This window comes from Polyergus mexicanus, unplaced genomic scaffold, assembly GCF_030449975.1.
Source record: "Polyergus mexicanus isolate NDT 795.1 unplaced genomic scaffold, iyPolMexi1.0 SCAF_11, whole genome shotgun sequence".
NCBI classification, from domain to species: Eukaryota; Metazoa; Arthropoda; class Insecta; order Hymenoptera; family Formicidae; genus Polyergus; species Polyergus mexicanus.
Window position 1 is genome coordinate 7,557,694 of NW_027223331.1, and position 16,387 is coordinate 7,574,080.

At 29.5% G+C, this 16,387-nt stretch overlaps 4 protein-coding genes and 1 long non-coding RNA gene across 12 annotated transcripts in view; 4 read left to right on the plus strand and 1 right to left on the minus strand.

Moving 5' to 3' along the window:
- Window positions 1-16,387, plus strand: part of Alpha-man-ia (alpha-Mannosidase class I a) — a 348,789-nt gene that overhangs the window by 315,549 nt on the left and 16,853 nt on the right. The window lies entirely within an intron of this gene.
- The window catches only part of LOC138937470 (uncharacterized), an 82,474-nt gene that overhangs the window by 41,511 nt on the left and 24,576 nt on the right, over window positions 1-16,387 (minus strand). For 2 of the 4 annotated variants that reach the window (XR_011447519.1, XR_011447522.1), the window contains exon 3: window positions 5,111-5,222. The exons of 1 other annotated variant lie outside the window; for it this stretch is intronic. This is a non-coding gene — a long non-coding RNA (uncharacterized lncRNA). The remainder of the gene's footprint in view (window positions 1-5,110; window positions 5,223-16,387) is intronic. One more of the 4 variants, XR_011447521.1, reaches the window with a different exon arrangement.
- LOC138937469 (uncharacterized) lies at window positions 78-8,549 on the plus strand. The gene is made up of 15 exons (XM_070303788.1): window positions 78-244; window positions 541-660; window positions 850-967; window positions 1,188-1,449; window positions 1,620-1,733; window positions 1,901-1,991; window positions 2,197-2,339; window positions 2,537-2,666; window positions 6,812-6,929; window positions 7,007-7,271; window positions 7,352-7,474; window positions 7,688-7,778; window positions 7,938-8,080; window positions 8,157-8,289; window positions 8,371-8,549. The coding sequence occupies exons 1-15, from the start codon at window positions 101-103 to the stop codon at window positions 8,419-8,421; spliced, it is 2,046 nt and encodes a 681-aa protein (XP_070159889.1). The 5' UTR covers window positions 78-100; the 3' UTR covers window positions 8,422-8,549.
- Window positions 9,342-11,894, plus strand: LOC138937463 (uncharacterized). Its single transcript, XM_070303780.1, has 9 exons — window positions 9,342-9,612; window positions 9,949-10,068; window positions 10,143-10,260; window positions 10,329-10,593; window positions 10,674-10,796; window positions 11,035-11,125; window positions 11,289-11,431; window positions 11,515-11,647; window positions 11,729-11,894. Exons 1-9 carry the CDS (start codon window positions 9,397-9,399, stop codon window positions 11,777-11,779), a joined length of 1,260 nt encoding a protein of 419 aa, XP_070159881.1. The 5' UTR covers window positions 9,342-9,396; the 3' UTR covers window positions 11,780-11,894.
- Window positions 12,114-15,812, plus strand: LOC138937706 (odorant receptor 24a-like). 5 transcript variants are annotated; one of them, XM_070304228.1, is made up of 9 exons: window positions 12,393-12,665; window positions 13,103-13,222; window positions 13,344-13,461; window positions 13,560-13,824; window positions 13,943-14,059; window positions 14,461-14,551; window positions 14,623-14,768; window positions 14,875-15,007; window positions 15,084-15,812. In XM_070304228.1, exons 1-9 carry the CDS (start codon window positions 12,522-12,524, stop codon window positions 15,138-15,140), a joined length of 1,191 nt encoding a protein of 396 aa, XP_070160329.1. In that variant the 5' UTR covers window positions 12,393-12,521; the 3' UTR covers window positions 15,141-15,812. The 5 variants fall into 5 exon arrangements, with proteins under 5 accessions (XP_070160332.1, XP_070160329.1, XP_070160328.1 ...); XM_070304231.1 differs by lacking the exon at window positions 12,393-12,665 and adding an exon at window positions 12,114-12,197 and having other exon boundaries at window positions 14,875-15,157; XM_070304227.1 differs by having other exon boundaries at window positions 14,875-15,157.

Sequence of the window (16,387 nt, forward strand, 5' to 3'; positions counted from 1 at the left end):
TGAATCCAAGCGAGAGTCTTTAATAAAATATGATGGGGAATAGAATTCTGGGCTTTCACGGTATCTTCCGCCACAGTCGTGCTTCAACCTTCGTGAAAAGATGGACTTTGCTGGCGAGCGTTACTACAGATTCAATCGAATCCTATTAACCGCAATTGGTCTATCGCCGTTTAACGATTCAGCATTCACAAGTATTCAGAGAATATTTTTCACTTTACTGCTCGCATTTTCTATATGTGTGCAGGTATTTCTCTTGTCATATCTTTTTACTTTTGATTTTAGAAATACTATTTGAACAGCCTAATGATGATAAATGAATGAAATTTATTTTTGTTTGTGTAAACAAATATATATATATATATATAATAATTTTTTTCAATAAATTTGTAATATATTTACATATAAACAAATATTTGCTCTTTTTAATTTTATAAAATATATAAAGATGTGTAGTAATAAATACACACATATGCGATGAATGACTATTGTTTATTACAAAACGATTTATTACTAAAAAAAATAAAATATATATTTTTTTAGATAGGAAAAATCATAACGAGCGTATCTGATTTGGAATCTTTTCTTCAAATCTTTTCATTTGTTGTACCTTGTCTAGTGTTCTCTCTGAAATATTCCACATTTTGTATACAATCTGAGGCTGTAAGTTAATTTACTTTATTATATTACATATAAAAATATTCTAGTCAAAATTTCAAGGATTAATATTTTATGTAATAGTTATATTTAACAATTTCCGTGTGTCTGTGCTTATTATTTTACTTAATATAAGAAATATAAGAAATATAAAAATAACTTAAAAATATCATGATTTATTATTGATAATGATAGATAAAGAAAATATATGAGCAAATAAAATATCATTGGAATACAACAAAGTGCAAAGAGGAATTAAAAATCTTACATCGATGCACCAATATCGGATATCTGATGACAATTTTTATAGCAAGTAAGCATTTTTTTGTGGATTCTTCAGTATGTACGTTGAATATTAAATTTAAATTCTTTTCGGTTTTTCCTTATAAAACTAATTGAAAAAGAAACAATGTAAATTATTCTTATTACTTTGTCAATTTTTTGTTAAATTGAGATTCATTGTATTATTATTTTTTCGCCATTTGCTGATAAATAATTTATCTTCGTCTTTGATTTAATCAATATTTTTTCAGCCGTGTTCTATTTATTCGTATGCATATTCCTAATGATGCAAATTTCACCAAAATTCCTTGATATAGTGGCGCCTTTGAACGAATCACGATCGTACGAACTTTTAGGTATAGCCACGTTTTTCTTTGATCAAGAAAAATATTTTGTTCCAATATTTATACATATGACAGTGGCGCTTTCAGTGGAAATAACTATAATAGTGGCCACAGAAACAATATGCTTGATATGTATGCAACACACTTGTGCTCTATTCAAAATTGCCAGGTAACGATCGGAATAGAAAAATTTAATAAAATTTGTTTGCAAAAACTGAATTTCGCAACTGAGACAAGATGAGACATATAATAAAGCGTTAACTTTTGGTTAACTTTTCGTTAATCTTATATTACAGCATATTTTTAGCAATTATTAACGTGCGTGCTTTATTCCTGCAGTTTTCGTATAGAGCATGCATTTGATTGCGAAATACACATCTCTGTCGCAGAGAAAAATACGACGTATTACACGAATATAATCAATGCGATAATCATTCACAATCGAGCTATCAAGTAAGTAACTATATATATCATTGATATTTTATGATTATTTAATTACATTGAAAAATCTAATCATAGAAAAAAAATTTTAATTAAATTTTAATGAAACGATTAAGAAATAAACAATACACACGATTAACAAGTAATTAATAAGAGCTAACGCTACAATATTGTTGAAGGTTTTTCGAGTTTCTTAATTCACATTTCGAAGTATCTTATTTCATATTGCTTGTGTTAGGTGTATGTTCTTTAAGTATCAATCTGTTTCGTGTAAGTATTATGCTAATTATAAATGATACTCGCTGAATTCATTACTGCAACATACTATATGTTAAAAATAAAAAAATTTATCGAGTATAATAATAAAGCACATCTTCTAACTTTAAACATCTACGTTTTTCCGTTAATATAGTAAAATACATTAACGGATATAATAAAAAATTATTACTTTAAAGTATTTTTTTGCATGCACCAGCTTGCTTTAGCAGGGTTTAAGAAAAAAATGGAAGAGTCAGTTGCGGTTGGACTACTAGTCATTTGCCATTTCTTTTACATATTTATAAATAATTTTGTGGCACAGAGAATAACAAATTGCAGTGCCGAGATATTCTATAAAACGTTAGTATCATTAAATTAAAATAATGTTTTATTATTTATCAGTACTTCGCTATGATATAAGTTTTAGCATTAGCAATTTTGTATTATTGATAACAATTTTTGATTTTATTTAATTAAATGAAATGGCATTTCGCATTAAAGAATGTTTTGTATAAAAAAATTAATGATATCAAATATTGCGATTATTTTATTTTTAGATGCGAGTTGCCTTGGTATACTGTCTCTATTCAATGTCAAAATCTACTCCAATTTATAATGCAACGAAGCATAAAAAACAGTAAATTTACATTGTTCGTAATAGACGCATCGCTTGAACGCTTTGCTTCAGTAAGCATTATGTATGAAAAACTTATGTTTAAAAATATTAAAATTCTAACAATATATAATGTATAGATTAAGTATAATATTCTATTGGCAATATGTGTACTTAAAATTTACAAATTGCGATAATTTTTTGCCGCATACAATAGAATTATAGTGATGCATATACATATAATATATAATATTATATATAAAACAATTTTAGCCATGTTAATTATTTATTTAAATAAATAAATATATTTATTGTAATATAATTGATTCTTTTTTAAATCAAAACGCAGTCAATGTGATGTATATTTGCAAATTAAATTTGCTATCGATATATATTATTTGCGACACTATTTGAATTTAATAAATTTTATTAATTATTTAATAATAATAATAATAATAATAATAGAACATACTGATTATAATAAAATGTTTCCTATTTTAGCTCGTGAGCGTCTCTATGTCTTATTTCACGGTTTTTTGGTCAATACATTAAGATTTCTATGGATAATGCGCATAATAATACAAAGACGAAAGTTCTTCTGAAAATAACTATCCAACGTTAGTCAATGATCGAAATACAATATCACAAATACAATATCACAAATAACGAGATAATCATGATTCACTTGCTGAAATAGTCAAACCAGCATCGTAGAATTCACTATGTAGCATGATTATATACCAAATATATCTGTTTGTCACACAAAATAATTTATAAATCTTTATTTATCATTTTATGTGTAATACTACTATTATTTGATCTATGTTTTTTTCGTAGATACAGAAAATCAAAGAAATTTCAACAGTGATTCGATAGATTTTAATTGTTATAATATGCATCAAAAATTATTTAATTATTCACGTTTGTTGCCTATAAAAAATAATGAATTATACCAAAAAATTATCTATTTATTAATTTTAAAAAACATTAATTAATTCACACACGAAAATATATACGGTATTTTTGTATGATAAAGTTTCTTCTAGAGAGAAAAAAAAGAAATATATATATATATATATATATATATATATATATATATATATATTGCACATATATTGCAAATAATTTGTTCATATCGACGATGTTTTAATGTGAACATTAAGTCAAACATAAACTAAAGCTGCAATTTGCGCTAATTACTCGATAGTTTTGTAATTTCAATACTAGCACAATTTCACAATTTCGATATTAAAGCGATATTAGCACAATATTTGCAAGCGTGAAAACAATGAAAATGCAAGATATTGTAATAGACGATAAAGCATGCTATATATCATGAGTATATAGAAGAAAATAGAAAGAGAGGAAAAAAGAGAAGTTTTTATATACAGAGGTGTGGCACAAACGTCGACGATATTTGCATCAAAATGATCTGCAGCGGATAGTTACTATACGATTAATCAAATTCTGTTATTAATTAATTCTGTTATCGGTTTATAATCGTATCAAAGATCTAATTTTAGGCATGTTTTAATAATTCCATTTGTTTTCATAATTCTTGCAACAAATAGGATTTCTAATAAACTTGATGATACTTTAATTAGAATTATCATATGTAATTTGAACAATTTCAAAGCCATTGCAAAGTTATTTTAGCCAGAAAAACCGATTGTATATTAACATGAAAATCAAAATAATAGAAGACATAATATTCATCATTTTGAGTTTGCGACTTTCATCATAGAATTTAATGTGGATCTTCTTCTAAATATTTTCACATATACTGTTCCATAATTAAGCTATTTGTTAAAGTGCAATGTTCTTTGTTTAAAAAGTTACGAAAAAGTAAGTTATTTGATACCAAACGCAGATTATTATAAGTAACCATGTAAAATAATTCAATATTTTACTAAACGAGTCAAGTATTAATTTTAATGACGTCGAGATATAATAATATATTGCATTTCAGCTATTATACAGAACAAGGATTGCATAGAGAAATTGCACGAGATATACTATCTACTGATGAAGAGAAACATCGATAATATGTCGGGGGATAATCAGTGCAGTCAATATGCATTGTAGAGCGACCGAGTTCGTAACTGTTGGATCGTTGATTTAATCGAAAACATTTATTTTATTATACAGTCATATTGCATCGCTTACAGTAATTTTACATCGATATGAAATATAAAATTTTTCGCACAAAAAACCGTACGAAAATCAATTCATGTAATTTTCAACATAAATATCCGTATTTATTTTAGGCATATCGTTCTTCGAGGTTTATCGAAATATTGAAGGCATTTTAAGTGAGCGTTATTTTTTTGCACTACCAATGTGCGCTCGTTAAGCATTAATCTTTATTTAAGTAATTATTTATGTACACTTACGAATTTGATAATGAGCCTGAGAGCCTAAAGAGTCGAATGTTGCAAATACAATACTTGCGTACATTTTATAGATATTATAGTATACGTAGTTGCAAAATCTGGTATTCCTCACAAGGCGTACTGACCCTGTTCGTGTGTTGATCGTAGCTCTCTCGACTGATAACGACCGAGGAATCACAAAATAATCACTACCCTCTCCTTCGTTCTTGGACATTTTTGGTACACGTTCTTCTGCAACTAGGACACGAAGTGATCAATCATAGTAGCGATGTCTTTTATAAAACATGAATAACGTTTCCGTCGTTAGAGGGTTTCGCTATAATGTCCCAGCATTAGTATGATATTTTTTTATCAAATATTCAAATATTCCGCTTTTGATTGTCTAGAATAAAATTTTAGCTTTCATATTTTATATATTAATTTATTTATATCAGGGATATCACTTTTATATTTCATATATTAATCAATTTATATCAAGTATATCATTTTCATATTAATCTATTTATATTAATTTTATTTATATATATATATATTTATATCAATTTATATTAATATATTATCATATATTAATCCACAGTTTTTTCGTACGTAATTCAAAATAGATTCTCACGATATTTACCAAGGTTGATATTCACCAAGCATTATTCACTAAGTTTCGATGATTATAATCGTATAGCGATGTTTCTTTTAATTACTCCCTTACAACGTTAACATCTTAGCGCATTTTGAGCACCACCAGAAAAGCAAGCGTAACGTATCGCGTCTCGAATAGGAATGAAGAGATATCAAAAATATGCGAATGCGACTCTGTAACTGCGCTTGCGTCAATCGAATATGCGTCGAGGGAGAAATATCAAATGCATACAGTGAGGGAAATGATATTTAATCAGTTTATTGTGCCGGAGAGACCAATAATTTCGTCCAACGTTCTATTGTAGATACAGACGGTAGAGCTATATGAGATATAAGATAATATTATAATTTGCACCTAGATTAAGATAGAGAGAAGAAAAGAATTTGTACGATATGAGCACATTACTTCGAATGCATAGAAATACGGAATTGTAATATGCAATTGCAATGCCGAATCTAAGAGATGATTGGGGGAATGAGGTTCAGCACAAACGTGTCACAACATTTGAAACGAAATGGCAGGATTGCATGGCGAATAATTATTATACAATTAATAGAATTCTGTTATTATGTGTTGGTTTGTGGCCATATCAAAATTCTAATTTCAGACATATTGTAATAGCATTTACGACTGTAATACTTATGTCGAGCGTAGTATTTCAGGTATGACAATATCTTCTCTCTTATAGTTAATATGTATATTCGATTAATTAATTTTCTTTGTGGATAATATTTAATATAAAAATTAGAAACGGGGTATATATATGCTATAAAGCGGAGAATATATTACTATTCTTACCTTATAAAATGCATGACACATTTTTTTCGTCATCGTTACAATAACATATATACAAAGTTTAAAAAAAAAATTAACAATTAAAATTTTTGTATTTTGTATTTGTATTTGTTTATGTATTCCTGGAAATGATTTCGGCGAGAAAAATGATCGATAACTTTAATGTAAAAGTAATAATAGCTGCAGAGAAATATCACTTTCAGCTAACGACTTTCATCACAACAGAGTATAGCTCGAATCTTCTTCTACAAGTTCTCGCATACAGTATCCCATGGTTAGCTTATACGTTAAAGTATAACGTTCTTTGCTTAAATATAAAGAAGGTAGATATATTCGCGATATCAAACGCATTTTTTCTCGATAAAAGTTGATGAATAATCATTGTCGTTGAACTTAGATGCGAGGTCTTATGAAACAAGTGCGGCGTGACTGGAATGCATTAAGCAGCGCGCAGGAAATCGAAATAATAAAAAAATACTGGGCTATCGGAAGATTTATCACATTGATTGCGACATGTAAGTAGCATCTCGAAAAATTTTTGCGCGCGCTATATTCGATAACGCGATAGCGCTATATTCTTCAACCATTGCAGTGTTCATTTATCTATCTATATTCGGTTTCATTCTGGTGCAGCTTTTATCAAATTTTCTTCTGGACATAGCAACGACTGCAAATCAATCTCGCTCAAGACGGTTACCTGTCAAGGTAGAATATTTTATAGATCAACAAAAATATTTTATTCCGCTTTTGTTACATATATTCCTGATGCTTTTGTGTGGACTAACCACAGTAGTAGCGACCGAGACACTTCATATGTCGTACGTTCAACATGCATGTGGATTGTTCCAAATAGCCAAGTAAAGCAACATTCCAGAGTTTAAAAAACGAAACAATTAATATTAATAGAATCTGCAAACACACACGTTATCAATTTTAGTTATCGCATAGAACGGGCGCTGCATAAGAACACGATGCAAAATGTTACGTCCTCTGCCGAAAGAAGTTTAATCGTATGCGAAAAGATAATCAGTGCGGTCATTATGTACAGGAGAGCAACCAAGTATGTAATTAATGATTAATTTTTAATTGAAACCTTCTTTTTTTGCAAAATATGAGTTTTGCTCGAATTTTTTAATTATTTCCAACGAAATTAAATATAAACTACAAAATTCCATACGAGAAATCGTACGAATCGTCAGTAAACGTAATTGATAACACTAAGTATGTGTGTGTGTGTGTGTATTTATATTTATTCCGCGCTATGTTATTCAAGATTTATAGATATGTCGAAGGCAAATTTCAAATGGGCGTATTTATTACTGACACCGTTAGGAGTATTGTCGCTAAGTGTCAATCTTTATCGTGTGAGTAATTATTGATATACGCTTACTATGATAATAAAGCTAAGTAATTAATATATTATAGTTTGATCACATATGTCGAGACGCAATATCTGCACTATCCGTAACGTATAAGACATGTTTTTTGCGAAAGCAAATTATTATTATCTGTGTTTCTCACAGTTTTCTCAGTTGATAATGACCGAGGAATATTACGAGCAGATCGTTAGCATTCTGTTCATCATTGGCCATTTTTGGTACATGTTTTTCTGCAATTATATAGGACAGGAAGTAATCGATTATAGCGGCCATATCTTTTACAGAACGTGAGTAACGTATATATTAGAAAAGAGAATAAATCTTCAGCACGCAGTTTTCAATAAGAATTTTCTGCTGGTACAGATATAATACGAAGTGGTATGTTGCACCGTTGAAAGCGCAAAAATTATTGCTGCTTGTGATGCAAAGGAGCACGCGGCATTCCATATTCGACGTTGGTGGTTTGTTCGTTATGTCGTTCGAAGGATTTTCTACGGTAGAGTATCAGCAGTTAGAATAACTTTTTTATCAAAAACACATTTGCTGTAAATTTTCTAGATTAAAACTTCTGTTTTAGCTTACGAGCATGTCAATTTCATACTTTACGGTGATCCGTTCCACCCAATGATTGTTGTCCTCCCTACGAAATACGGCTAATTGTTAAATCTTAGAACGCTTAGAACTTCACGATGCGAGTTGTGATATGCTTGTAGCAAGTATAAATATAGTAATAAATATATAAGAGCAGTTGATCTAATAAATATTTATGCTAGAGAAGAATAAATTTGCGGCAATACAATTTGCGGGGAAACATTTGAAATCACAATTTTTAACGTTAAATTGTTTAGATACAACGTGCAATGATACATGGCTCCGTTGAGATCGTAAAAGTGCGTAAAAATTGCTGCTGCTTGTGATGCAAAGGAGCATGTGATATTACACGACCGTCGTTGATGGCTTTTTCGTTCTGTTATTAGGGGGATTCGCTACAGTAATGTCCCGACACTAATATAATATTTTTCTTATCAAACATTTAAATATTCCGAGAGGCGAAGCTCCTTTCCCGCTTGCATAAATGTTGCAGCTTTTTTCAATCAAAGATAAATTATTATACTAATTCATAATTTTTTTAGATCTAATTTAAAATAGCTTCTAATGATGTTCATCGAACACACAAATCACTACGTTTCGATAATTATAATCGTATAGCAACGTTTCTTAAATTATTCTCCTGTAACGTTAATACATTCGCACTATTTCAGCACCGTGAGAAAAGCAAGCGTAACGTACCGCGTCTCGAATAGGAATGAAGAGACATCAAGAATATGCGAATGCGATTTTACAATTGCGCCTGCGTCGATAAAACACGCGTCGAGAGATGAAACATCAAATGCATACAGCCGGGAAATGATATTTAATCGGTTTATTGTGCCGGAGAGATTAATAACATTTCATCCAACGTTCTATTATAGATATAGACGGTACAGCTATATAAGATATAAGATAATACTATAATTTGCATCTATATTATTATAAGAATTTGCACGATATTTGCACATTATTTCGAAATCGCGAAAATGCGGTATTGTAATATGCAATCGAAATGCCGAATCTAAGAGGTGACTGGAGAAATAAAGTTCAGCACAAATGTGTCACAACATTTGAACCGAAATGGCAGGATTGCATGGCGAATAGTTACTACACGATTAATAGAATTCTGTTACTATGTGTTGGTTTGTGGCCTTATCAAAACTCTAGTTTCAGGCATATTGTAATAGCATTTACGACTGTAATACTTATGTCGAGCGTAGTATTTCAGGTATGACAATATCTTCTCTCTTATAGTTAATATGTATATTCGATTAATTAATTTTCTTTGTGGATAATATTTAATATAAAAATTAGAAACGGGGTATATATATGCTATAAAGCGGAGAATATATTACTATTCTTACCTTATAAAATGCATGACACATTTTTTTCGTCATCGTTACAATAACATATATACAAAGTTTAAAAGAAAAATTAACAATTAAAATTTTTGTGTTTTGTATTTGTATTTGTTTATATATCCTTGGAAATTATTTCGGCGAGAAAAATGATCGATAACTTTAACGTAAAAGTAATAATAGCTGCAGAGAAATATCACTTTCAGCTAACGACTTTCATCACAACAGAGTATAGCTCGAATCTTCTTCTACAAGTTCTTGCATACAGTATCCCATGGTTAGCTTATACGTTAAAGTATAACGTTCTTTGCTTAAATATAAAGAAGGTAGATGTATTCGCGATATCAAACGCATTTTTTCTCGATAAAAGTTGATGAATAATCATTGTCGTTGAACTTAGATGCGAGGTCTTATGAAACAAGTGCGGCGTGACTGGAATGCATTAAGCAGCGCGCAGGAAATCGAAATAATAAAAAAATACTGGGCTTTTGGAAGATTCATCACATTGATTACGACATGTAAGCAGCATCTCGAATAGTTCTTTTTTCACGCGCTTCATTCATTAACGATTCTTCAACCATTGCAGTGTTCATTTATCTATCTATATTCGGTTTTATTCTGGTGCAGTTTTTATCGAATTTTCTTCTGGACATAGCAACGACTGCAAATCTATCTCGCTCACGACGGTTACCTATCAAGGTTGAATATTTTATGGATCAACAAAAATATTTTACTCCGCTTTTGTTACACATATTTCTGATCGTTTTGTGTGGACTAACTACAGTGGCAGCGACCGAGACGCTTAGTATGTTGTATATGCAACATGCATGTGGATTATTCCAAATAGCCAAGTAAAGCAACGTTTCAGATTTTAAAAAACGAAATAATTGATATTAATAGAGTCCGCAAACACACACGTTATCAATTTTAGTTATCGCATAGAACGGGCACTGCATAAGAACACGATACAAAATGTTACGTCCTCTGCCGAAAGAAGTTTAATCGTATGCGAAAAGATAATCAGTGCGGTCAATATGTACAGGAGAGCAACCAAGTATGTAATTAATGATTAATTTTTGATTGAAACCTTCTTTTTTTGCAAAGTGCGATTTTTGCTCGAATTCTTCAATTATTACCCACAAAATTACATATAAACTATAAAATTCCATACGAGAAATCATACGAATCGTCAGTAAATGTAATTGACAACATTAGATATATATGCGTGTATGTGTGTGTATTTGCATTTATATTTATTTATTCTGCATCGTTGCATGTATTCTGCATCCAAGGTTTGTAGAAATGTTGAGCGCAAGTTTCCAATGGGCGTATAGCTTATTGTTACCGTTAGGAGTTTTGTCGCTAAGTATTAATCTTTATCGTGTGAGTAATCATTGATATATACTTATTGATAATGAAACTGAGAATAATTAATGTATTATTTTTTGATCAAATGTGTCGAAACGGAGCATCTGCATTATCCGTAATACATAAAACATATTTATTCCTCGCGAAAGCAATTTATTATTATTTGTCACTCTCACAGCTTTCTCAGCTAATAATGACCGAGGAATATTACGAGCTGATCGTTAGCATTCTGTTCATCATTGGTCATTTTTGGTATATGTTTTTCTGCAATTATATAGGACAGGAAGTAATCGATCATAGCGGCCATATCTTTTACAGAACGTGAGTAACGTATATATTAGAAAAGAGAATAAATCTTCAGCACGCAGTTTTCAATAAGAATTTTCTGTTGGTAACTTGCACAGATATAATACAAAGTGGTATGTTGCACCATTGAAAGCGCAAAAATTATTGCTGCTTGTGATGCAAAGGGGCATGCAGCATTCTTCGTTCGTCATTGGTGGTATGTTCATTCCGTCATTCAAAGGATTCGCCACGGTAAAGCACCAGCACTTATAATAACCTTTTTGTCAAAAACACATTTACTTTAAATTTTCTAAATTAAAATTTCTGTTCTAGCTTACGAGCACGTCAATTTCATATTTCACGGTGATCTTCTCCATCCATTAATCGTCGTTCTCCCCACATGAAATACGGTTAATCGTTAACCGTCTGAACACTTAGAACTTCACGAATTGTTGTGATATGTTTGTTGCAAGTATAAATATAGTAATAAAAATAGTAATACACAAAAGCAATTGATCTAATAAATTGTTCGTAATTGTATAAAAAATGAAATACAAATGTTTTATTACCGGCATCATTTGTTAATTCTTCAGCTAATCTTCTTCCGCACGATAATTACTATCGGGTTGTCAATTATATTCGCAAGAACATTGCGAAATAATAAATTTTTTTATTACTATTATTTCATTGAAAGTGACTAACGCAATGGTTTCACGCAGGCATAAAGAAATAAAGGCAGACGATTCCGTTGACAAAAATCGAATGTAAAGCGCCTGCGCCGGAAAAAAATACAGAAAATTATGTATGTTATTACCCTTCATTTCTCTCTCTTCCATCAAACGCCTGCATCACCAGCGATGATGTATTATTTATATATAATTCAAGAAAGCGCGTATGTTACTTTCTTCCGTTAGTCTATAATATAATGACGATAAAATCGTTTCGTTGATAAACTATCGATAATTTCTACGTTATTCTTCGCTATTTGAAGATTACATTTAATCCGTCTATAATTCCCGGTTTCATAAAAAAAGTACGTTACGATATAAAAGAAATTTTTGCGAGGACGAGAATCTCTCTGAAAAGTTCAGTCGACGGAACAGTATTTCGATCGTGTCGCGTAAACATGAACTTTGTTGGAAGTTGCTATTACAGAATTCATCGAATAATGTTAACGTGTCTTGGTCTATGGCCATATTATACACGATGTTCGAACTATGTTTGTTGCATATTTTTGTCTCTCTTTTTTATATCTGGTATTATTTTTCAGGTTTGTCATTTATGATCAATCAATTGATAAATATTGATTCAAGATGTTACGGTATCTGTTTAAAACTAGTTGCTTACTGTATTTATTTCTTAATATATTTATTTCTTTAATTGTTTAATGAATTTGTGCGTTTTACATTATTAATATGTCATTAATATATTATATAGTATTATTTTCCAATTTATTTAGCAATTTACTTTTGGCATTTGATAAATTAATATTATTAATTTCCCTCTAACGCGTGAACAGGATATACATTTTCATTTATAATACTTTGAATATTGATTCCCTTAATTTATGCGACAATATTTCATAGCTCAATGCTTAAATTAAACATTAATATCACACTCACAAAAACATTACAATCTAATTTTTATTATATATTATGTAAATATTAGTGCAAATTCCATTAATGGTCGGTAAAAAATTAATTTCAGCTGACAGTATTGATTAATAAGGAATACAGCATGGATACTTATTTAAAAGTTTATTCATTTATTGGCCCAATATTACTTTATATAATTAAATATTTTACTATATTTTTTAAAAGCAATAAAGTAAGTTTATAAACAACGAACTTAATTGCTAACAATGGTGATGAAATATGTTCTATAAATTTAGACATAATTTTCCCTCAAATACAATTAAAATACATCGATCATTGATATCTCATCTTAGGCAAAAAATCTTATGGAACAAATACGATACGATTGGGATTCTTTAAAGGAGAAAGAGGAACTTAAAATTATGCACAAACGCGCTAACATCGGAAAACGTTTCACATTCATTATGATAAGTGAGTCATATTAGAAGAATTGCGAAACATTAATTCATACGATTACGGAATTGGAACAAAATTAAATTAAATTAAGAAAAATGCCTGGATTGTTATAGTATTGACATACACAATGATATTTCTGTGCATGTTAACATTTTATTGGCCAAATATTCTTGACATCGTGATACCTTTGAACGAATCGCGCCAATCATGGAATTTTCCGAACACGATGGAATATTTTATCAATCAGAAGAAATACATTTATTTGTTAACAGTTTACCTGATTCTGATAGGCTTCATTGGTGCTACCATATTGATAGCTTTAGATACGCTCGCTATGATGTGTGCACAACATGCATGCGCAATGTTTCAGATCACCAGGTAAATGTGAATTCTTAAAAGTGGTTATAAATTTATCGCGTATCGAAATCAGGATATTGGATTTCTGAAAAGCGATATCTTGTTTTCGATACGCGATGACATAATTGAATTCTTCCAGTTATCGAATTGAATGCATTGTAAATAGAAGCCAAATGAAATCATTAGCTATTTCAAAAAAGTCTGACATTTATAAAAGCATCGCGAAAGCTATCGATAGCCATTTAAGAGGCATCAAGTGGGTATTAAAATTTATAAATTTTTTCTTTTATATTAATTTTTAAAAATATAAAGAATTATTTCATAATAAAATACTATTTTGTATTCAAATTTACATTAATGCAGTTTCTAATCATTTAAAAGAAGAGCTTAAGATATATATATATATATATATACAATATATATCTCAAACTCTAAATAAATAATATATATATATAGGAAAAATTAAATATATATCATTAAATATATTATTATTATACATCACTAAATGAGAAATATATCTCGTATATTTTGTGTTTCTATACTTTTGTATAATATAATGGAAAAAGTGTTAATTTCTTCATACGAATATTCTTTTATAAGAATTATTTTCTGAACATCAAGTTTTCAAATTACATTACAATTTGACTACTGTTCAAGATTCGTCGATTCTATGAAATCCATTTATGAAACTGTCCACTTGTTCATAATTCCTATAGGCGTGGCAGTGTTAAGTATTAATCTGTATTATGTAAGTCTTTAAAACAAACAATTGTATCTTTAATATCATATGACAATTCTTAAAAGTTATAATCTCCATAGTTTTGTGAATACATTATGGCAGATACTAGGGACTCTAACATAATCATAACGTTTGGGTTCATTATTTGCCATTTCTGCTATATGTTCCTCAACAACTACATTGGCCAACAAATAATAGATCACAGCAACAACGTATTTAAAAAAATGTAAGTGCTAAAATAAAAGAAAGATATTTAAATATTTATCTAAAGTGTATCATACACACAATAGAGATTACACAATACGGATTAATCTAAAACATCTCATGCGCAGATGCAGCACTCGATGGTACGCGACTCCACTATACACGCAAAAATGTCTCTTGCTCATGATGCATAGAAGTATGAAAAGTACCACACTGAGCATCCGTTGTGTATTTTTGCCATCTTTGGAAGGCTTTGCTACGGTAAAAGGCGAGGAGATGCGTGAAGAATATAAAAGCTCTGTATTTTTCTTTACAAGCCATACATATCTTTTTGCAGCTCATCAACGCGTCGCTATCATATTGTATGGTAATTTATTCTAGACGCCACTCATAATTACAAAATAGACGTGTTAAATAATCGACAAATATTTTTGTGGAGGAAGCTGTTTTTGTGTTAAATAGAAACTCACATCTTTGAATATTTAGGAACTTATTATCCAATTGTATTCATATCGTTTTTATTCTAATTAGTTTTATTGAATTGAAAGAAACGAGTTATAATACTTCTTTAAATAATCAAGGCAAATAGCTTGAGTAGTTCAGACTTGATTAATCTTATTCGATCGATATCAAAATCATTTTGTAACATAAGATTTTATTACATAAAAAAAAAGTCAGCTATTTAAAACGCACACGAAAAACATAAAACGTTACGTTTGGACACTTAGCCTGTTATTTTAATCAAAGATTACGGTTTACGATTTAAAAGATACATTTCGAGAGCACGCGACGGACGATCAACCGTCTCGATCGCTTTAATCTGCGGAGGGGTTTTGTCGTAAATCGTGATTTCACTTGTCGGCTAACTATTTGTCTAATAGCATGTTGAATTCATTCGCAATCCTAATCTGTTCGAGTGTTAATTAAACTCAATGAGCGCTTTATAAGAATTAAAATTTAAATATATAATTCGATCATCAAAGCTGTTTATCAATCGCTTTTCATATTTTATTTTACGATGTTTCCTTTTAGCTTTAATTAAGCTTTAACTTACGTAGCATTAATTTGGAACAAGTTAGAAAATACATTTATTATTATTTATAATTTAAGAGATTATTTAATAAATAAAATAGAAATAATTCGATATAAATTATTATAGACCATAATACACAAGATGGAAAATGAAAGTAATAGAGTTATAGAAGATAGAAAATAAAAGTGATACGCGAATCAAATCAAATTGTTAAATAAAGATCATTCAGAACTTATATTTAAATTCTTTAAAAACTCATAAAACTTATATATAAGGCAAATTAATCTTGTTAATGGAATATATCTTAATAAATGTAATATATTATGATCTAAACCACACGACAACGTCATTAGATATCCTAATTCCGTAATTAATTTCAAGCATATATTATATGCTTAAACAATACTCTTATACACATTTGTTTATGTAGTTGTTTCAACAATATTGATACCAAATTTTCATTTATTTTAATATAAGAATTTGTTGTGTTTAATGAAATAAAATGAGAATAGTAAGAGAAACATAAGAATATAAAAGACAACATACGATATCAAATAAATATATAAAGAAGATTAAAAGTCATATATAAAGCTATGTCTTTGATGATA